General features: G+C 43.0%; 1 protein-coding gene across 5 annotated transcripts in view; it reads left to right on the top strand.

The window, feature by feature from the left end:
• The window catches only part of SIL1 (SIL1 nucleotide exchange factor), a 276780-nt gene that overhangs the window by 182446 nt on the left and 70715 nt on the right, over nucleotides 1-23619 (top strand). For 3 of the 5 annotated variants that reach the window (XM_008255096.4, XM_017341087.3, XM_070076184.1), the window contains one exon: nucleotides 14281-14472. The exons of the other annotated variants lie outside the window; for them this stretch is intronic. In XM_008255096.4, coding sequence (XP_008253318.1) covers nucleotides 14281-14472 — 192 coding nt within the window. The remainder of the gene's footprint in view (nucleotides 1-14280; nucleotides 14473-23619) is intronic. 5 annotated transcript variants of the gene reach the window in all.

Below are 23619 nucleotides of genomic sequence, written 5' to 3'. Positions count from 1 at the left end.
AAAGGAATCATATTTTTGGGAACATTTTCAATAAACGTGAGATAATAATATTATAAAATAATTTAAAGCTCTGTTCATGACAGTAAGAAATCCTTTATAGGCTACTTAAAAAACAATTCTGGGAGCATTTTTGTCATAATTTAGGTTAGAATCCAACTTTCCATTACCTGTTTAGAAAAATTGAGGCATATAGCAGAGATGTTCTCCATTAACATGGACTTGAGGGAGTAAATACAATCTAGATCTTCTCACTCCTGCTCAGTTTAGTCATAAGCTTGGACTAAAACAACAGAAGAGCTGGATCAAGAAGGAAGAAGTGTGGCCTTGTCCTGTCATTTGAACATGTAACAAATGTATTTCTTTTAGGCCTTGGACTCCTAACATACAAATTAGGGCCAGCATTTTGGCACAGCAGGTTAAGCCACTGCTTTCTATGCCAGTATTCCATATGGGAGCATTGGTTGGTCCAAACTACTTTAGCTATGGCTTCTTGTTAAGGCACCTGAGATGGCAGTGCAAGGTGGCCCAAGAACTTGGGCCCCTACTACTCATGTAGGAGATCTGAATGGAGTGCCTGGCTCTTGGCTCAGCTGTGGCCATTGTAGCCATTTGGGGAGTAGACCAGCATATGGAAGATCTCTCTCTTCCCTCCCCACCCTCACCTCTGCCTTCCTGCCTTCCCCCAACCCTGGCATTCTGCCTTTCAAATAAATAAATACATCTTTAAGATAAACAGCATGGGGCTGGGATAAGACAATGACTTAGGCTTGCTAAAGGAATGGGAAAGAATCACAGCCCCTTGGCCACATCTGTAATTTCTGGGAGGACTCAGAGGTATAAGACCTACACCAGGACAAAATCTTCCTCTTAGATGGATCACGAGCTCCTGGCACAGCCATAAAATGTTGCAGATCATTTCTGTTTCCAATGGAGTCCTGTCAGTCCTTGAAAGATGGCCACCTTGGAGATGTAAGTTCTCAACTCACAGTCCTCTTGACCTTGATACCTCTCTGACCTCTCTGCAAATCCTGGCCGTAACACAGAGAAGCAACACTGGGTTCTGTGTTGGAGAAATAAGTCATAGATTTTTCATATCCCTCAGAACAAAGTATTTCTGAGGCAAATGAAGCTTTTCTTGAGGGGGAAGGGCTGTTGTTCACCTATTTACGCTGTGTTAATAAGCAAGCCAAGTCTCTACGTGTTTACTTATCTTACCAAAGTTACACGTCCTGCATAGAGAGTATGTGTGGTGTGGGAAGGTCAGGTGCAGGGTAGCAGCAGCAGCAGATAAAGGAGGGTGATGCATGTAATTGCATCCCAACATGCCTGTTGAAGGGGAGGTCAGGAGAAGAAAATATGTGTACCAGGTGGCTGGGATGGGGATTAGTGTTTTGGCGGCCAAGGCTTTGGCCCCTGCATGCTTATTGCTCCCTAACTATGGGCTCCATGTTGGGCTCACAGGAGCATGAAAGTCATTTCCTGGAGGAGAAAACTTCCACTATGCTTATGGTCTTGTCTAAATACTAACAGAAATTGTGGATTCACATAGTTTCCATAGCCTTGGCAGCCCATGTCAAGAGCTTTGGGTGATCTCTGATGTCATACATGAGAGTGTTAATTGTTAAATTAATAACAAGAGTCACTCCACACTTACTTCCCTTGCAGGACTTCTGTCTTCAATGAGTTGTATTATGAGAATTAACTGTAAAATTTGTTCTTAAACAATTTTGTGTGTGTGTGTGTGCGTGCGCAAATTGTTGAAATCTTTACTTAGTAAAGTTGGTTTTCTGTATATAAAGTTAATTGAAAATGAATCTTAATGGAGAATGGGACTAGGAATGGGAGAGGGAGGAGGAAATTTGTGCTCATTAAATAAAAGGTTTCTTGGGGGGGAATAACTTCCTCTTTGTTGTGGATGAAAGACCCACTTTACCTGTTTGTCTTTGCTCTCTTGGAGTGCATGGTTCAGTTAGTGTAGAAAAAATATGAATGTTAATGAAAAGATTAGAAAAATCTAAAATCAGGAGATTATTTTAAAGTTTTTAGTTACTGATTTTTGCAGTTAAAATTAATCTTCCCCCAGCAAGGGGATCCCACTATTGGCATGCAAATGTGAGATCCCAGTACCTGCTGAGTTGAGTCACTTCTCAAGTTTGGCTGCCACACTCTTTCTTTGCTTCAGCTGAACTTAGCTTGTTAGCTCCTTCATTGAGGTGCTGGGTCCAGAGGTCCTTCTCTTGCTGTCATTTGGAGCCTCTCTGGACTGACTGACCTCACTGCCAGTGTGCTATTACAGTGGCTCTGACCTGAAATCGATACAGTAGTTTCCTACATGTCTCAAACTCCTGGCTTCAGAGGCTATAATAATTTTTATTTATTAATCTTTAAATGTAGCCTATGTGGTGTCATGCAGGCCCAAGATGGTGCTTTTGCTATTTACAGAGACAGTTCTGTTAGATATAGGGCCATATCTTTTCAATTGAATTTTTTGAGTTTGATTGTTTTGGGGAGAGAAGGACATCAATTCCATTGTGTCCATAGGCACCTTAGTAAATCTGAATTAATCAGTGCTTTCCAGAGTTCCTTGCTTCTCAGCAAAGCTCTGTGTCGCCCAAAAGATTTGAGTTTTGTTGTTGAATCTTATCCGTTTATCCATGTATTACTATAAAAATTGCTTGATGCTTTGTGTTTTATCATGTAAGCTATTGTTCACCTGTATTACACAGATTGTTACCTTTCATATATGATATTCTTAAACTTTTGATTGTCGGCAAGATGTAGTAGACTCATTTCCCCTACTTCTTCCACTAAAGATAACTAGAAATCCTGAAGTAATACGAAAAACCAATATAGAAAAACTCTAAAAGGTGGTAAGAAAGTGGGAAATTGACTGTGGGACTTGAAACTGGCGAAGGGTTCCTTGGGTTTTCTTTTTGCCTTCTATATATCCCAGACTAGGCTCTGGACATAAGCCATACCCTACATAAGCCATACATAATGCCAACAGGTACATATTTTTTAAATCTCGAAGGAGGGGCCAGCATTGTGGCAACACCAGCGTCCCATATGGGTGCTGGTTCAAGTCCTGGCTGCTCTACTTCCAATCCAGCTCCCTTTGGGCCCCTTCACCCATATGGAAAACATGGGTAAAGCTCCTGGCTTTGGCCTGACCCAACCCTGGCCATTGCACCCATTTGGGGAGTGAACCAACGAATGGAAAACTCTCCCTCTGCCTCACCCCCCCCCCCCCAACCAAGGACTGAGAAAAGAGCAGCCTAACAAGACAAAAATATTTTTTATAATAGCCATCCTACTCTAGTCAGGGCAATGAAAATCCCCTACCCTTGCTTTTGTAAGTTAAGTGGGGAGTCTGGACTTCTTACCCTCTTCTTGATGTTGGTAGTAAGCTGTACTCTGATTCCTCCACCAGGATTGACAAAAACCAAGTGGAGTGCTTGAACTTGAAACTCCTCCCAATAGCAACAACATATGAGGTAGTATTCTGTTTCCTCTGCTGCTCTGCTCTCCTGCTGCTCTTCCTCCTAGTTCCAGCAGAAGTCAAGTGTGTGTAATTTTCCCCCTCCTATCTCAGAGCAGAAGACTACATATCCTGCTAGGATGGTATAAGCAACATCCAGGCAGGGAACTTGAATGTCCTCAGCCTGGCAGCATCTTGATGGGGTAATATCAATACTGGGACATGGAGAGTCTGTCCTTCCACCCTAATCTGGTAGCAGTGAGGCAGCATTCTTATTTTCCTCTGGAGTAAGTGAAGAATATGAACTTCTGTCTTTAGATCAGCAGCAATGAGGCAGTGTTTTGGTTTACCCACTAGGGAAGAATGGTATCAATAGAGACCTAGTGAGCCGTGGTGCCGGCACACCGGGTTCTAGTCCCGGTCAGGGTGCTGGATTCTGTCCCGGTTGCCCCTCTTCCAGGCCAGCTCTCTGCTGTGGCCAGGGAGTGTAGTGGAGGAGGGCCCAAGTCCTTGGGCCCTGCACCCCATGGGAGACCAGGATAAGTACCTGGCTCCTGGCTTCGGATCAGCGCGGTGTGCCGGCCACAGCGCGACGGCTGCGGTGGCCATTGGAGGGTGAACCAACGGCAAAGGAAGACCTTTTCTCTGTCTCTCTCTCTCACTGTCCACTCTGCCTGTCAAAAAAAAAAAAAAAAATCAATAGAGACCAAGGGAGGAACCTAGAATTCTACTCCCGCTGTCCAGCATCCATTGGTAACAGGTGTTGCCCCACCACCTTACTAGAGAATGAGGGTATGATTTTGGAGAAAAAGGATCTGGGTGCATGAAGTCTTGGACACATCACCCAGTGAACCCTGTAAGAAACTGACCAGAATTAACACTTCAACAGGCTTGAGAACTCAACAACCAGTGTGGAATCCTGCTCAGGTTTTTAGATTGGCCTCTGTGTAGCACACAAAGGAAACAGACCAGAATAGCACTGCAAAGGCTCTGAAAATGAAATTATCAGTGGAGCCACAGCCCAAATAAGTAAACCAGAATCAGTACAACAAACCTCAACAAAGTGACTGTCTGCTGGGAAAGATTAAATAGGATCCAAAGTCTCACAACTTAATATCCAAGATGTGTAGGATACAACTGAAGATCACCTGTCACACTAAGAACCAGGAAAATCACAACTTGGGTTAGGAAAGACAATTGATAGATGCTATATGGATTGAATGTTTTTGTCTCTCTCCACATTTACATGTTCAAGCCCTAGCCCCTAATATGATGTTATGTTGGGGTAGGGGAGCTTTGGGAAGTAATCAGATTTAAAGTGGGGTCATGAGATTGGAGCTCCATGAAGGATTAGTATCCGTATAAGAGGAGAAAGGAGAGATCAGCTATGTGAAGACACAACTAGACAGTGTCTCTCTGCAAACTAGGAAGAGGACTTTACCAGGAACCATACTGGTTGATTCCTTGATCTTGGATTGCCCACCCTCCAGAACCATGAGAAATATATGTCTGTTGTTTAAGCCACCCAGTTTATGGCATTTAATTATAGCAACCGGATCTGAGTAAGACAGATGCCAACACTGAGATGACTCAGAAGTTGGAATTATCTAACAAGGATTTTAAAGCAGCTATCATAAAATTGCCATGAGCAATTGTGAACACTCTTGAAACAAATGAAAACGTCAGCAAAGAAAAAGAAGGTTCAAAAAAGAGCCAAATGAATTTATAGAGCTAAAAAATGTAATATTTTGAGTCATTGGCTAGGCTTAGTAGCAAACTAGAGATGCCAGAGAGAATAATCAGTAAACTTGAAGATGAATAAGTAAAATTTTAAAATCTGAGTAGCAGAAAATGGGGGGGGGGGCAGGGTTTGCACAGAATTGAGAGTTCTTTGGGACTATAACAAAATATTTAACATTTGTGTCATTGGGGGTCTAGAAAGAGAGGAAAACGAATATAGTACTGAAAAATATATTCAAAGAGACAGTGACTAAGTGATCTCCAATCTGGTGAAAGGCATAAATCCAAAGATTCAAGAAGCCAAGTAAACTCCAGACAGGATAAACTCAAACCAGTACCAAGATATATAGCACCATCAAACTTCTGAGAACTAAAGTCAGAAAAAAAAAAAAAAAAGTCTTTAAAACAACTAGAGAGGGCCGGCGCCGCGGCTCACTAGGCTAATCCTCTGCCTGTGGCGACGGCACCCCGGGTTCTAGTCCCAGTCGGGGCGCCGGATTCTGTCCCGGTTGCTCCTCTTCCAGACCAGCTCTCTGCTGTGGCCCGGGAGTGCAGTGGAGGATGACGCAGGTCCTTGGGCCCTGCACCTGCATGGGAGACCAGGAGAAGCACCTGGCTCCTGGCTTTGGATTAGCGTGGTGCGCCGGCCGCAGCAGCCATTGGGGGGTGAACCAACAGCAAAAGGAAGACCTTTCTCTCTCTCTCTCTCTCTCTCTCTCTCTCTCACTGTCCACTCTGCCTGTCCAAAAAAAAAAAAAAAAAAGAAACAAAATTGTTATCTAAAGGGAAACAGTGATTAACAGTGATTGAATGATAGTGAATTTTTCATCTACAATCACAGAGGCCACAGTGTGTTGCACGTTTTTCAAGTGCTTAAAAAAATGAACTGTCCACTCAACATTCTGCAGGCCATGAATACCCTTAAGTCAGTGAGACAGAAATCAAGACATACTCAGACAAAGGAAAATTAAGCACAGTTTTCACTAGCATATCTACGCTAAAAGAATAGTTAAAAGATATTCCCCAACTGGAAAGGAAAAATAGTAGAAGGAAACTTGGAACATATAGGAGGAAGACCAATTAAATTAATAAAAACCCAGAAAAAAATAATAGTCTTTGTTGAACTTTAAAAATTATTTGATAGTTGAAACAAAAATTATAATATCTATTCTCTTTCTCAATGTAAAGAAAGTTTTTCTGACAGTTATAAAAAGAAAAGGATTAAAGAACATAATGGGAGATAGTTTCTATACAGAGTGTGATAAAATACTGGAACAGTAAAACAATCAGTGTAAAATTATATAAACAGATGTACTCAGGAACTCTGTAGAGAAGCCAAATAACAGAACAAACATAAAATAAAAAATAAAGTGGCATACTTAAGGTGTAACATAAGAATAATTACATTAATATATGTATGATTCAAATATACTAACAAGGAAACATTCTTACAGTGGATTTTTTAAATGGTCCAAATAAATGCTTTCTACAAGAAACCCAAATATAACATTAAAGGGGGTACACTGAAAGTAAAAGAATAGAAAGTGTATCACACAAGTACTAATTTTAAAACGTAACATTGACTTGAGAGCATAGGAAATGAATCAGCAATACAGAGTAATATTACATAATGATAAAAGGATCAATCCACTAACAAATGTAGTAATTTTAAATGTGTATGCACCAAAGTTTTACTTTGTAAATCAAAATAGCTGAATGATAAAACTGATAGAAACAGATCTGCAATTAAAATTGGGATGTCAACACTCCTTTCTCAGAATTACTAAAACAAGTACTGGACAGCAAACCAGCAAGGATATGAAAGAGCTGCATAATACCAGGAAGACTTAATTGACATTTTTAGAATATTCCATTTAATAACAGGATATATATTGTTTTCAAGTGTCCATGGAACATTCACCAAGATAACATTATATTCTAGATTATAAAAGACTTGAAATTATAGAGTGTATTTTGTGACAATAAAAGAATCAAACCAGAAGTCAGTAGTAGATAGCAGGAGGCTCTCCAAACATATGTGTTAAGTAGGAAATCTCAATGAAAGTTTGTAAAAAGTACATTGAACTGGATAAAAAAAATTCCAACTTACCAAATTTGTGGAATACAACTAAAGCTGAAAGAGAAATCTATCATGCTAAATGCTTATATTAGAAAAATAAAATCTGAAGTCTAATAAAAGATTCTACATCAAGGAAATAGGAAAAGATGATCAAAATAAGCTCAAAGCAGGCAGAAGGAAGCAAATAATAGAGAGCCGAAATCAATGAAATTTAAAACATAAAAGTAGGGGCTGGTGCCATGGCTCACTTGGTTGATCCTCTGCCTGCAGTGCTGGCATCCCATGTGGGCTCTGGGTTCTAGTCTTGTTTGCTCTTCTTCCTCTCCAGCTCTCTGCTGTGGCCCAGGAAGGCAGTGGAGGATGGCCCAGATGCTTGGGCCCCTGCATCTGCATGGGAGACCAGGAGGAAGCACCTGGCTCCTGGCTTCGGATTGGTGTAGCTCTGGCCGTGGCGGCCATTTGGGGAGTGAACCAACGGAGGGAGGACCTTTCTCTCTGTCTCTCTCTCTATCACTGTCTAGCTATATCTGTCAAATAAAAAAGTAAATAAATAAAACATAAAAGAGATAATCAGCAAAACCAAAAAGAGGTAAACCTCTCTGAAGACTAATAAAGTAAAAAATCAGTGAGATATAAACAGTATTGGGATTGAAACCTGTTACATTATAGATCCTACATACATTAAATGTAAAATAAAATTATTTTATGAACAACTCTCTTCATCTAAATTTGAAGACTTACATGAAATAGTTCAGAAATACATACTATTCAAACTTACCCAATATGAAGTAATCTGAATATTCTTCTAACCATTAAACTCAATTTATAATGAAAACCAATTAACATCAGTTCTGCACAATCTCATCCAGAAAAATGGAGTAGGAATACTCCCAGTTTATTACATGCAGCCAGTGTTAATGCTGATACCTAAACCAGACAAAGTACGAAACAAAAGACCCTCTATCGGTATCCTTCATTGGCATAAATGTAGAAATCCTCAACAAACTATTAGCAAATCAAATCTATAAATATATAAAAAGAATTATACATGGCAATCAAGTGGGATTTATTACAGGAATGCAAGGATGGTTTAACATCCAAAAATCAGTTAGTATCACCTGTATCCATAGGCTAAAGAAGAAAAACTGCATCATCATGTATTACTTGAAACACTGAGAACATTTAGCAGAATGCGACATCCATTCTTATGATAAAATACTAGAAATGGCCGGCACCGCGGCTCACTTGGCTAATCCACCGCCTGCCGCACCAGCAACCCAGGTTCTAGTCCCGGTCGGGGCGCCAGATTCTGTCCCGATTGCTCCTCTTCCAGTCCAGCTCTCTGCTGTGGCCCGGGAAGACAGTGGAGGGTGGCCCAAGTGTTTGGGCCCTGCACCCTCATGGGGGACCAGGAGGAAGCTCCTGGCTCCTGGCTTTGGATTGGCGCAGTGCGCCGGCCATAGCGGCCATTTAGGGGGGTGAACGAACAGAAAGGAAGGCCTTTCTCTCTCTCTCTCTCACACACTAGCTCTGCCTGTCAAAAAAAAAAAAATACTAGAAATCGAGAAATATAAACTGTTTTCAACTTGATAAAGAGCATCTACCGGGGCCTGGATCTGTGGCATAGTGGGTAAAGCTGCCCCCTACAGTGCTGGCATCCCATGTGGACAGCAGTTTGAGACCTGGCTGCTCCACTTTTGATCCAGCTTTTTGCTATTGCCTGGGAAAGCAATAGAAGATCGCCCAAGTCCTTGGACCCTGCACCTGCGTGGGAGACCCAGAAGAAGCTCCTGGCTCCTGACTTTGGTTCCGGCCAGCTCCTGCCATTGAGGCCATTTGGGGAGTGAACCAGCAGATGAAAGACTCTCTCTACCTCTCAAATAAATAAATAAATCTTTAAAAAAAAAAACATAGAGAGCATCTACCAAAAAAAGTCTGCACCCAACATCATACTTAATGAGAGACTGGACACTTTCTGCTGAGGTCAAGAACAGGGCAAAGGTTTTCACTGTCATTCTTTATTCAGCAAAGTCCCTGACCAATGCTGTAAGACAAGAGAAGGAAATTTGAAAAAATACAGATTAGAAAGGAAGAGGTAAAACTATTTGTATTTGCAGATGACATGACTGTCTAAATCTCAAATAACACCCCCCATCCTAAACCAGCTAGAATTAATAATTGAGTTCAGCAAGGTCAGAGTATACAAAGACAACACAAATTTATTGTGTTCTCATATACTAGAAATTAATAATGTGGGAATTGCGGTTAAAAACATACTGGGGTGGGTAGTTAATATGCTGTTTAGGATGCCTGCATCTCATTTTGGAGTGTTGGTCCAAATCCTGGCTCTGCTTTCAATTCAGCTACCTGCAAATGGGCACCCTGGGGGCAGCAGAGGATGGCTCAAGTACTTGAGTTCTTGCCACGCATGAGAGAGACTGAGACTGAGTTCTGGGCAACTCATTTTGGCTTGGCCCAGCCCTGGCATTTTGGGACATTTGGGTAGTTAACTAGCAGACAGAAAAACCTCTGTCTACCTCTATGCCTTTCAAATAAGGTGAAAATATTTTTAAACTCACCAGTACCACTTATAATTGCTTCCTTAAAAACGAAATATTTAGGAATAAATCCAAGAAGACATGTATAGGATCTCTATGCTGACAATTAAAAAGTTGATGAAAGACAATGATGAGATTGAATCAAAGATTTAAATCAGTGAAAAGACACACTGTGTCAATGTATTGAAAGATTCAGTATAGTAAAAGTGTCAGTTCTCCCCCAGTTGATCTAGGTAACATGTAATTCTTGTCAAATTCTAGCCAGACTTTTTATAGACATAGACAAGCTTATTCTAAAGTTTACATAGAAAGATGAAGGAACTAGACTAACAAACAATTTTGAAAAAGAATCATAAAGTAGAATTACTCTACTGGATTTTAAGACTTATTCTGTAGCTGCAGTAATCAACAAAGTGTGGTGGAGGGAGAGAAACATAGTTAATGAATGGAACATTGCAATAGAATAAAAAATCCAGAAGTAGGCCCATACCCATACACCTGACTGATTTTTGACAGAGGTGCATAAAGGAATTCAACAGAAAACAGGGATTTCAACAAATAGTAGATATGCATAAACAAAAATATGACCCATGACCTAAACTTGCCACCTTCTTAAAAAACAAAAATTCAGGGGCAGATGTTCATGTGGAGGTTAAACCATCACTTTGGACGCCCGCGTCCAGTACCAGAATACCTGAGGTTGAGTCCTGGCTCTGCTTGTGGGTCTAGCTTCCTTGGAGGCAGCAGCTGATGGCTCACGTACTTGGATCCCTGTCAACCACATGGGAGATCACAATTGAGTTCCAGTGGGGCTTGCACTGTGGCATAGTAAGGCTAAGGGTCTGCCTCTGATACTGGCATCCCTTATGGGTGCTGATTCTTGTCCCAGGTGCTCCTCTTCCAATCCAGCTCTCTGCTTATGACCTGGGAAAACAGTAGACATGGCCCAAGTGCTTAGGGCCCTACACCCATGTGGAAGACCTGGAAGAAGCTCCTGGCTCCTGATTTTGAACCAGCCAAGTTCCTGCCATTGTGGTCATTTGGGGAGTGAACCAGCAGATGGAATACCTTTCTCTCTATTTCTTCCCCTCTCTGTCTATAAGTCTACCTCTCAAATAAAAATCTTTAAAAAAAAAAAAAAATTACATTCTGGGCTCCTGGCTTTGGCTCGGCCCAGCCCTGGCTATTGCATTTCATTTAGGGGAATGAACGAGCAGGTGGGTTATCTTTGTACCTGTGTCTGTCTCTGTCTCTCTGTGTGTGTCTGTGTACCTTCATCTCTTTTATATAAATAAACAAATAAGATTTTTTAAAAATCATTTTGAAACCATAGCTCTAAATGTAAAATGAAACATGAAAAACTTATAAAAAGCTTTTAGAACTAAATGTAGGAGAAAATCTTTGGAAACTAGGACCACCCATGTTTGAGATCTGGGTGGGTGTGCAAACTAAAGCTATGGAAAGCAGCCTTAATAATCTATGGAAGTTATGATTGTTCCATGATCTTTAACAGTTTTTATTGAACAAGTAAAAAACCACATTTTTGCTTAAAATTATGTATAGATATGGAAAGATAGCAATGCTAATTTATTTAGTAGTCTAATTTTAAAAGTTAGGCACGTTGAGAATTAAAATTTTGTATTTCTTTATGAAAAACTTATCAAAGAATAGTTTGAACAGTGCTTAGTTTCTCATTGTATGGCTTATGATAGGAATTAAGCATCTCTTCTATTTCTTGACAGTTATGCTCCTTTAAAAATGTTGGTCAACCTCTAATCTTTTATCCTTTGTGCTTTTAATGTTGTCAAATTTCTTTTTTTAATTTTTTAAAGATTTATTTATTATTTGAAAGGCAAAGTGACAGAGATCTTCTGTTCACTCTCCAAATGACTGCAACAGCTCCAGGCCTGGGCCAGGCCAAACCAGAACCCAGGGACTCTGAATCTCCTATATGAGTGGCAGGTAACCAAGTACTTGGGCCATCTTCTGTTCCCTTTCTAGGCACACGTTCCCTTTCCAGACACACTAGCAAGGAGCTGGATCAGAAATGGAACAGTGGATAACAGCTATATCTCTGTATTTGTCTCTCTTTTCTTTTTAAAGAACAGATTTATTTATTCGAAAGACAGAGTTAAAGCAAGAGACGGAGAAGAGAGGTCCTCCATCCGCTGATTTACTCCCCAAATGGCCGTGATGGAGCTGAGATGATCTGGAGCCAGGAGCTTTTTCCGGGTCTCTCATGCAGGTGCAAGGGCCCAAGGACTTGGGCCACCCTCCACTGCTTTCCTAGGTGCATCAGCAGGGAGCTGGATCATAAGTGCAGGAGCTGGGACTTGAACCAGCACCCATATGGGATGCTGGCACAGCAGTCCAGGACTTTAACCCACTGTACCACAGTGCCAGCCCCTCTACTTTTCAAATAAATAATTTTTAAGAAACAACTTAGAAAAGAAATTCAACGATAAGGACCAACAGTTTATTTAGAAAAAATGTTCTCAGTTTACCTAGGAGGATATATGGATAATGAATAAACATATGAAAAGATGGTTTGTATCATTAACCATTATAAAATGCTAATGCTATCCAGTGATATGTCACTCCATATCTGTATGAATGCCTGAAATTTAAACATGTTGATAATAATGAATACAAGTGAGGAAATAGAGAAAACTGATCTTTCATACATTGGTGATGGGAGTGTCAAAGGTACAGCCACTCTGGAAAACATTTTGGCAGTATCTTATGAAATAAAGCATAAGCTTAACATTTAATCCAACCATTGTACTCTTGGGCGTCTATCCCAGGGAAATAAGAGCTTATGCTTAAATAAAAACTTGTGTGCAAATGTTCATAACAGTTTTAGTTACCATATCTAAAAAACAGAAACAACGCAGATGTTCTTCAACCTGTCAAAACAAAGCATATTATGTATATGTATCATGGAATACTACTTTGTCAGAAAAAGAGATTAACTATTGATGGGTATGGTAACATGATTGTTCTGGTGATTACCCATGTGTATATTTTGGATAAAATTTTATACATGCATATATGCAGATAAGTACATGTGAAAGGTGGTGAAATCTGAACAAAACCTACAGTCAGTTACCGGTATTGTACCTATGTCCTTTTCTTGGTTTTGCTTTTATATTTTCATTATTTAAGATGTTGCTATTGGAGGAAGCCAGATGAAGAGTGTATTATAAACTTTGTACTATTTTTATAATTTCCAATGAACATATTATTTCCAAATAAAAAAAAATTTTAAAGGTCTTCTTGAGGGACAGGCACACATCATCTTGTGAGGCAGAGGTCACTCTTTTCTTCTGTGCCCACTTGCCTGTCATCCCATAGCTCTATAAAAGATTCAGCTCTTGCATACCTCCTTGCCTAGCTTTGGCAGCCATCGTTGAGTTCTTTAGTTGGGTGCCAGGTAGAGGAGTTCCCATTGTTCAGGCTGAGAGAATCAGGATGTAGCACCCTGTGGACATGATTGCTCTGCTAGGAGATTGGACTTTTCAAAGAGGCTGATTGGTTTCTGTTGTCAGTGTTTCTATGGAGTGCTTGTAACTGGGGAGAGAAACCCATAGGTATTAGATGAGCAGTTGGGAGCTGACAGCTGCTCATCATCCTGCTTTTTATAAATGTTCGTGCTTTTTAATTTTTCTTGGAAGACAGATACATCAACCACAGTGACCTTCAGACTCTTTCCATAAGTGCTGTCCACTAAAATTGGGACAAAAACAATTAAAGTCTTATTCTCTTCCTATATAACTTCATTTTAAAAAATCTTTATATGTGTATGGGGTGGGGAGAGATTGAGAGAAAATTTTTCGAGATTTCAGTATAGTACATACAGTAATTTAGCCATTTCAAACAGTTGAACAAATTGTACACCTGTGGTTAGATTGACAGTAATGACAGTGATTTAATTTGCATCAGCAAATTGTTCCTGTTCTGACAGCTCCTACCCACAGTTTCTGATATCTGGGTTTCCCTCAAATGTTGCTAAGATGGGCAGGGCAAAGCCAAGATAGTCTATGGTTGTAGAAGATAGAGAACTGGGGTGTGGATTATTTTACCTTTGAGCTTTGCCATCACATATGTAGTTAGGAGTTGAAGGTGAGCCTGATCCATAAGACTTTCATTCTTCTTGAATGTTTGAAGTTGCACTTGAATAAGTGAACCTTCAAAAATCTTGTGATTTTGGAGCAGAGGCCTGCATGGTAAACTCTGAGGGCTCTATTCTCCAGACTTAGAAGACTTAGAAAATATCAGGATTTTTAATAGTGGAGATAGAGAAGAAGGTTGTGAGTCTGGGAGCAGCAGTTCTCTGAGGATGGGCACCTGCGGTGGACTAGGCCATCTTGGGCATGGGTGTCTCCAGCTGAGTGGATCAATCCTCTCTTTGCTGCTTTCCTCAGGCAAGGCAGGCTGAAGTAAAAAGGCTCTTCCGCCCCATTGAGGAGCTGAAGAAGGAGTTTGATGAGCTGAATGTTGTCATTGAGACTGACATGCAGATCATGGTACGACTGATCAACAAGTTCAATAGTTCGAACTCCAGCCTGGAAGAGAAGATTGCTGCACTCTTTGATCTCGAATATTATGTCCACCAGGTACTGTATTTCGTTGTTCTTAAGTTTGGCTTTTAACAGCTCCAGAAATCCCCTTGCCCTAAATCCTAAGAAAATATCAGCATCATTGACCTCTCTTCCAGGGTATAGAATTTTTTTTTTTTTAACATTTTTACTGGCCGGCACCGCGGCTCACTAGGCTAATCCTCCGCTTTGCGGCACCGGCACACCGGGTTCTAGTCCCGGTCGGGGCGCCGGATTCTGTCCCGGTTGCCCCTCTTCCAGGCCAGCTCTCTGCTTGGCCAGGGAGTGCAGTGGAGGATGGCCCAGGTGCTTGGGCCCTGCACCCCATGGGAGACCAGGAGAAGTACCTGGCTCCTGCCTTCGGATCAGCGCGGTGCTCCAGCCGCAGCGTGCTGGCCGTGGTGGCCATTGGAGGGTGAACCAACGGCAAAGGAAGACCTTTCTCTCTCTGTCTCTCTCTCTCACTGTCCACTCTGCCTGTCAAAAAAAAAAAAAAAAAAAAAAAAAAAGATTTTTACTTACTTATCTGAGAGGCAGTTACAGACAGTGAGAGGGAGAGACAGAGAGAAAGGTCTTCTATCCGCTGGTTCACTCCCAAATGGCCACAACACCTGGAGGTAGGCCAGTGTGAAGCCAGGAGCCAGGAACTTCTTCCACATCTCCCATGTGGGTGCAGGGGCCCAAGTACTTGGGCCATCTTCCACTGCTTTCCCAGGCCATAGCAGAGAGCTGGATCGGAAAAGGAACAGCCTGGACTCGAACTGATGCCCATATAGGATACCAGTGCTGCAGGTAGAGGCTTTAGCCCACCACACCACAGCACCGGCCCCTAGACTATTTTAAATGTAGTCCCATATCTGTTACAGTAAGTCATGCACTCAGAGCCTGAAGTCAGACCCTTTTCTGTTTGGAGTGTTACTTCCTTTGTCTGTTTTCAACACTAAGGTACTGCAGAGGTAAAACAGACACAGAGCCCGCCCCATTTAGCCAGTAGTCTTGAAGAAGAAGCAGCGAAATCATGAGCTATTAAATAAACTAAGAAATGGGGTCGGCGCTGTGGCGCAGCGGGTAAAGCTGCTGCCTGCAGTGCCGGCATCCCATATGGGTGCCGTGTCTCTCCCCCACTCACGGAGGAACGACACCGGTCCTTCCTGGATTTGCTGCTGCTCCCCCACCTCCGTGGAGGAGCAGCACCAACAAGCTCTCTGACCAACTCTCTTAGGGGGTCTCGCATGTTGTCTCTCTTCCCCTTTTATAGTCCTCTCCCACCAATCCGTGCTCTGCTGCCCACGTGCTGAGCACACCGCTTTCTTCCAATCAGAGCTAATTGACGAAGCAGCTGTGTAAGATTTGTTTACTCCCTCTCAGTGCCATCTGATGGGAGATCAGATGCATAGAGTTAGTCTTAATAGTCTCAGTGGTCTAGTCTAGTCTCAGTAATCTCAGTACTTATTTCGCCATGTTGCGGGAGACAGGCCCTGCTCCCCACAGTGCCAGTTCAATTTCTGGCTGCTCCACATCCAATTCAACTCTCTGCTGTGGCCTGGGAAAGCAGTGGAAGATGGCCCAAGTCCTTGGGGCCCTGCCACCCATGTGGGAGACCCGGAAGAAGCTCCTGGCTCCTGGCTTCAGATCGGCCCAGCTCCAGCCATTGTGGCCATCTGGGGAGTGAATCAGATTATGGAAGACTGTCTGTCTCTCTCTCTCTCTCTCTCTCTCTCTCTGCCTCTGCTCTCTGCATAATTCTGACTTTCAAATAAATAAATCTTTAAAAAAGTAAACTAAAAAATAATGAGATAATTTAAGATTTTGTAAAGGCCTCCAGGGTGATACAGGAGTACATAACAGGGGAACTTAAGCCTGGTCACGAACAATAAGTGAGGCTTCTGAAACAATGTGCCATTCAGGATGGGCATTAAAGTCTGACTGGGGCTTAGTCAGTAAAGGAGTTGGGGGGAGAACCAAGCTACCCTCTGGTCGTGCCTGTTTGTCTAAATAAATTGTTATTGGGACACAGCCACCCCTACTTGTTTGTGCTGTTATCATGCTGCAGTGGCAGAGTTGAGAAATTGTGACAATGATCATATGGCCCACAAAGTAAACACTAACTTTTAAGTCCTTTAGAACAAGTTGGTCAGTCTCTGGATTAGAACACTCTAGGCTGAGTAAACAACATGTGCAGAGAAGAGCTTGCTGAGATTGAGAGCCTGGAAAAAAATGGAGCACCTGAGGCACAATAGATGGGGGAAGAATATATCATAGATAGAGTAGGAAGTTGGGGAGTCAGAGGTGAGCTTGGGAATATTATGGTCTGTGTGATTTTAGCCTTGATCCTAAGAACCATTGAAGAGTCTGATGCAGGGAGATAATTGATTAGGTAGTTACAGATAATATTTATTGAGCATTATTATGTACCAGGCATTGTTCCAAATGCTTAGTACTGATTAATTGACTTCCGTAGCTACCATGAGTAGCCACCAATATTACTCCCATTTTTATTTTTTAAAGGCATTTATTTATTTGAAAGGCAGAGCAACAGGGAGAGATCTTCCATCTGCTAGTTCACTTCCCGAGTGGCCACAATATCTAGTTCTGGGCCAGGCTGAAGCCAGGAGCCAGGAACTCATTTTGAGTCTCCCACATGTGTGAACGGCCCCAAGTACTTGGGCCATCAGTTGCCTCTTTCTTAGACACATTAGCAGGAAGATGGCTCAGAAGCAGAGCAGCAGGGACTCCAAGTGCTCTGATATGGGATGTTGGCTTTGCAAGCAGCAGCTTAGCTTGCTGTGCCACAATGCAGACTCCTAATTTTTTTTCTATTTTTTTTTTTTTGAAAGAAATGAATGGCAGAGAGAGAGAAGGAGATGGAAAGAGAGAGAGATGTAATGTTTCATCCACTGTTCACTTTCCTAACTCCTGCAATAGTCAGGGCTGGGGCCAGACTGAAACCATGAACTCTGTCTCGGTCTCCCACGTAAGTGACAGAAACCCAAGTACTTGGGCCATAATTCACTGCCTTCCCAGGCATTTTTTATCAGGAAGCTGGATTTTCTGAGAGTTGACCAGCATTCTGATATAGGATGCAGGTATCCTGAAACACAGTTTAACCTTCTGTCCCACAACACTCACCCCACATTCCATTTTCCAGAACTGACTTTTTATTTACTTGAAATGTTGAGAGAGACATAGAGACAGAGACAGAAATTTTCTATTTGTAGGTTTACTTCCTAAAGGCCCACAGCAGCAGGAGCTGCAGCTAGGAGCCAGGAACTCAGTCCAGGCCTCCCATATATGGCGGGGACCCAACTGCTACCTCCCAGATGCCCATTAATAGGAAACAAATTGGGCCGGCGCCGTGGCTCACTAGGCTAATCCTCCACCTTGCGGCGCCGGCACACCGGGTTCTAGTCCCGGTCGGGGCGCCGGATTCTGTCCCAGTTGCCCCTCTTCCAGGCCAGCTCTCTGCTATGGCCAGGGAGTGCAGTGGAGGATGGCCCAGGTGCTTGGGCCCTGCACCCCATGGGAGACCAGGAAAAAGCACCTGGCTCCTGGCTCCTGCCATCGGATCAGCGCGGTGCGCCAGCTGCAGCGGCGGCCATTGGAGGGTGAACCAACGGCAAAAGGAAGACCTTTCTCTCTCTGTCTCTCTCTCACTGTCCACTCTGCCTGTCAAAACATAAAAAAAAAAAAAAAAAAAAAAAAAATAGGAAACAAATTGGGAGCAGAGCCAGGATTTGAACTCTGACATTCCAATGTGGGATGTAAGCATTCCAGGTGGTACCTTAACCTCTATGCCAAACTCCCATCCATAATCTCATTTTTTAACTGAAGCAAATGAGGCACAGTTTGTATGATTATGTGATTGTTCAAGATCACTCAGCTAGTGAGTTGCAGAGCTGGGGTCTACAGCAGTATGTGACCTAAAACTCTTTGTGACCTTAAGCTTTTGACCACTCTGCTTTTCACAGGAAACTGATATCTTTTAAATGAAGCTCAAAAGTAAGTAGGTGAAGCAAAGGAAAAAGAAGCCTAAAGGCCAGCGCCGCGGCTCAGTAGGCTAATCCTCTGCCTTGCGGCGCTGGCACACTGGGTTCTAGTCCCGGTCAGGGTGCCGGATTCTGTCCCGGTTGCCCCTCTTCCAGGCCAGCTCTCTGCTGTGGCCCGGGAGTGCAGTAGAGGATGGCCCAAGTGCTTGGGTCCTGCACCCCATGGGAGACCAGGATAAACACCTGGCTCCTGCCTTCGGATCAGCATGGTGTGCCAGCTGCAGCGCGCTGGCCGTGGCAGCCATTGGAGGGTGAACCAACGGCAAAGGAAGACCTTTCTCTCTGTCTCTCTCTCTCACTGTCCACTCTGCCTGTCAAAAAAAAAAAAAAAAAAAAAAAGAAGAAGCTTAATGAAGCCATTTATTTACTCCATAAATAAATTTATCCAGTACCCTAGTGTGGGGAGCAACTCGGACTAGACTGTTACTGGAATTAAGACTTATTCTATACATCTGCTCTCCCACAATATGGCGCTGGGAGAGGAGTAACAACTTCTACGCAGCTGCCTCTCGCCAACTTGAGTGATGACCTGCAGGAGCTGATCCTGCTCCTGATTGGAGGAGAGCAGCATACTCGGCGTGTGGGTAGCAGAGTTGGGATTGGTGGAAGAGGACTATAAAGGAGGAGAGAGACAACATGCACCAGGAACATCTAAGGGGAACATCTATCTGAAGGAAACACCTGAGCAGCCCCTGAGAGAGCCGGCCGGCGGTGTGCCGCTCCCCCGCGGAAGTAGGGAAAGTGGCAGGGGGAACCGCCCTTCCACAGAGGTGGAAGGGACGGTAGCCAACCCGGGAAGAACCAGCAGCAAACCCGGGGAGGGCCGAGCAGACAAAAGAACAGCGCAGGGTCCTGTGTCGTTCCTCCATGAAGAGGGGGAGCGACACCCTAGCAGGCACTGTTTCCGAACATTGGAGGTTTATCTATGAATAAAATTGGAGCTTACCTTCTAGTTTAGGGAGATAGACAAACACAACAAATAAATTATAAATAGAATACTTGAAGGTGATAAATCTTATGGACAAAAAAAAGTGGAGCAGGTTGGGGTTGAGCAGTGTTGAGAAAGGTGTCTCAAGTTGGAGGAATGGCAGGTACAGGTGCCATGAGGTGGAAGCATGGCTGGTATGCTTGAGGGACCCCAAGGAGGCCAGTGTAGCTGCAGCAGAGAAGGGGAAAGAGAAGTAGCAGCTCAGAGAGAGATAAGGGGAAGAGGAGGATGGCAGGCTGTGGAGACCATGGAAGAGAAAAAAACTGGATATTTGTGGACATTGTTGAACAGAAGAATGCTACAATCTGTTTTTCTTTTAAAAGGATCCCGCCGGGGCCACAGTTGTGGCATAGTGGAGTAAACCACTGCCATCATTGCATATGAGCATGGGTTCAAGTTCCGGCTGCTCAACTTCTGATCCAGCTCCCTGTTCATGTACTTGGAAAAGCAGTGGAAGATGGCCTGAGAAATTGGGACCCTGCCATCCACATGGGAAACCTGGGTGGAGTACCAGGCTCCTGGCTTTGGCCTGGTCCTGCCCTAGTCATTGTGGCCATTTGGGGAGTGAACAAACAGATGAAAGATCTCTGTCTCTCCTTCTTCGTCTGTAATTCTGCCTTTCAAAAACATAAATAAATCTTTATAAATCAATCCATCCATCCCTTGAGCTGCTGTGTTGAGCATTCACTTGGTGGGATGGAGCCTGGGGCAGAAACAGAGACCAGACTGGGGGCTACTGCCGTGATCCAGACCAGGGACAGTGGTGGCCCAGGAGGCAATGAAATTATAATCAAAGGCTCATTTGAGATCCTCATCAAGATACCAATCCTGTTATCCTCTCATGCATGACAGCATCCTGTTCTCTGCAAACCAGGCTAACACATTTTTCCTTTCTTTAGGGTTTGCCAGCTTCTCTGGGGAGGGGATGAGTGTGCCCTGTGTCTGCAGGAATTTTGGGGCAGCCTCTTCATCTTCTTTTTTTGCTTATAACTCTTTCTTAAGCCTCCATAATTGTAATCTCTTAGAGAAAAAAAAATGAACCTGCCTTCTCTTTCTCCCTTCTAGTGTTTCTGTCCAGGGTGAAAAACAAAAACTCCAACAGCTTCTCTGCTAGAGATATTTAAAGCATTAAGGATCCTAGGGGTTATTGGCCCACTCAGTCCTGCTCTGACAGTGTTTATTCTTTCTCATCCTAACATTCGTGGGTAGATCTTTGGCTGTCAGCATTCTATAGGCTCTTGTTTTAGTTGCACATGAAACGCTGAGATGACTGGGGAGTGTACCACAGCTAGGAAGCACTGGATGTACAGGAAGCTTGGGCTAGCAGTTCCTCAACCATTTTTCCCCCCTTTCTCCTCTGGTCACCTGGCAGTGTCATCCCTAAGGTGACATCTCATTCTACTTGTACAGGTCACTGGGTAGGGTAAACTGTTCTTGGACATCACCAGTCTCAGCCTGAGGTCATCCCAGGAACCAGTCCCCTGACTGATGCCAAACTCACTGTGTTGGCAAGAGGGTCGAAATGTTCTGGGTCATTGGCATTTGACTGGAAGTGTAAGGTTCATGATTTAGACTAGTCTGTCAAGCTGGCATGGATGTGTCAAGCTGTGATTTGAAGAAGATGACTCGGCTGCCATTTCCAGCTGCGATGGAGAATTTAGGTGATGCAGTGCTTAGCTTTGAGGGAGATAAGACTCTTCTGGTCTAGAACTTCCTCATTCCATTTCTGTTCCACTCAGTGAATGGAGGTTTGAGGAGCCATGGACTTTAAGGACCCAAACTGGGTTTACCTCAGGATTCCTTGCCGCACATTTGAATTATTAAACAGGATATGTGAAAAGCAAAACCTGGCGTGCGGAAAACAGTTGGTGGATAATTTATAAGGAGCAGCTTCTGTCTGCCCCACCTACCCTATGGCAGTACCTGTGCCTTCTCTCAAGTGGCTCCTCAGTTCCTTACCGCCATTTCACCCTTGCCCTGGCTCTGCTGTCTATGAACCTGTCAGTGCTCTTGTTCTTTTTTTTTTTTTTTTAAACTTTTATTTAATGCATATAATTTTCCAAAGTACGACTTATGGATTACAATGGCTTCCCCCCCATACTGTCCCTCCCACCCACAACCCTCCCCTTTCCCACTCCCTCTCCCCTTCCATTCACATCATGATTCATTTTCGATTCTCTTAATATACAGAAGATCAGCTTAGTATACATTAAGTATGGATTTCAACAGTTTGCTCCCACACAGAAACATAAAGTGAAAAATAATAGATGATTTTTTTAAATGATGATGAAATCAGAGCAGACCTATTGTCATGTTTAATCCCAGTGAGAGTCAAGTTGGGAATTGATAATTTCTTTTTTTTTTTTTTTTTTTTTTTTTTTTTTTTTTTTTTACAGAGGATCAGTTTAGTATGCATTAAGTAAGGATTTCAACATTTTGCACCCCCATAGAAACACAAAGTGAAATATATTGTTTGAGTACTCGTTATAGCATTAAATCTCAATGTACAGCACATTAAGGATAAAGATCCTACATGAGGAGTAAGTGCACAGAGACTCCTGTTGTTGACTTTACCAATTGACACTCCTGTCTATGGCATCAGTAATCTCCCTATGCTCCAGTCATGAGTTTCCAAGGCTATGGAAGCCCTCTGAGTTCTCCGACTCTTATCTTGTATAGAAAAGGTCATAGTCAAAGTGGAGGTTCTCTCCTCCCTTCAGAGAAAGGTACCTCCTTCTTTGATGACCTGTTCTTTCCACTGGGATCTCACTCGCAGAGATCTTTTGCCAGAGTGCCAGGGTTAATAACCAGAATCTACAAAGAGATCAAGAAACTCCACAAAAACAAAACCAACAACCCACTTAAGAGATGGGCCAAGGACCTCAATAGACATTTTTCAAAAGAGGACATCCAAATGGCCAACAGGCACATGAAAAAATGTTCAAGGTCATTAGCAATCAGGGAAATGCAAATCAAAACCACAATGAGGTTTCACCTCACCCCGGTTAGAATGGCTCACATGCAGAAATCTACCAACAACAGATGCTGGCGAGGATGTGGGGAAAAAGGGACACTAACCCACTGTTGGTGGGAATGCAAGCTGGTCAAGCCACTATGGAAGTCAGTCTGGAGATTCCTCAGAAACCTGAAGATAACCCTACCGTTCGACCCAGCCATCCCACTCCTTGGAATTTACCCAAAGGAATTTAAATTGGCAAACAAAAAAGAGGTCTGCACCCTAATGTTTATTGCAGCTCAATTCACAATAGCTAAGACCTGGAACCAACCTAAATGCCCATCAACGATAGACTGGATAAAGAAATTATGGGATATGTACTCTTTAGAATACTATACCGCAGTAAGAAACAACGAAATCCAGTCATTTGCAACAAAATGGAGGAATCTGGAACACATCATGCTGAGTGAAATAAGCCAGTCCCAAAGGGACAAATACCATATGTTCTCCCTGATCGGTGACGACTGACTGAACACCAAGAGGGAAACCTGTTGGAGTGAGGTGGACACTATGGGAAATGGTGGCTTGATCAGCATAGCCCTGACTGTTAATGAACAACTTAATACATTATCCCTCTTAGTAGTTTTTTTTGTCTGTTCTACTTAATATGACTGGTTTAGATCTGTAATTGATGCACAGTTATTCTTAAGTGTTGAAAATTAACTGAAATGTGATCCCTGTTGAACATGGTGGTGGGAATGGGAGAGGGAAGAGATGTATAATTTGGGACATGCTCAGGCTGACTTGCCCCAAGTGGTGGAGTTGGAAGCATACCAGGGGATTCCAATTCAATCCCATCGAGGTGGCATGTACCAATGCCATCTCACTGTTCCAGGTGATCAGTTTCAGTTCACAGTTGGTCATGGTGAAGGGACTGGGAGTCAAAGGGAACACATAGACAAGTCTAGTACCTGCTAACGCTAACCGATGGAGTAAATAAAGGGGAGAGTGATCCAACATGGGAAGTGAGATACTCAGCAGACTCATAGAATGGCAGATGTCCTAAATAGCACTCTGGCCTCAGAATCAGCCCTAAAGGCATTCGGAGCTGGCTGAAAAGCTCATGAGAATATTTCAGGCATGGAAAGCCAAGTGCTCTTGTTCTTTCTGGGAGC

This window comes from Oryctolagus cuniculus, chromosome 6, assembly GCF_964237555.1.
Source record: "Oryctolagus cuniculus chromosome 6, mOryCun1.1, whole genome shotgun sequence".
Classification (NCBI taxonomy): domain Eukaryota; kingdom Metazoa; phylum Chordata; class Mammalia; order Lagomorpha; family Leporidae; genus Oryctolagus; species Oryctolagus cuniculus.
This window is presented reverse-complemented; position numbering and strand designations above follow the sequence as displayed.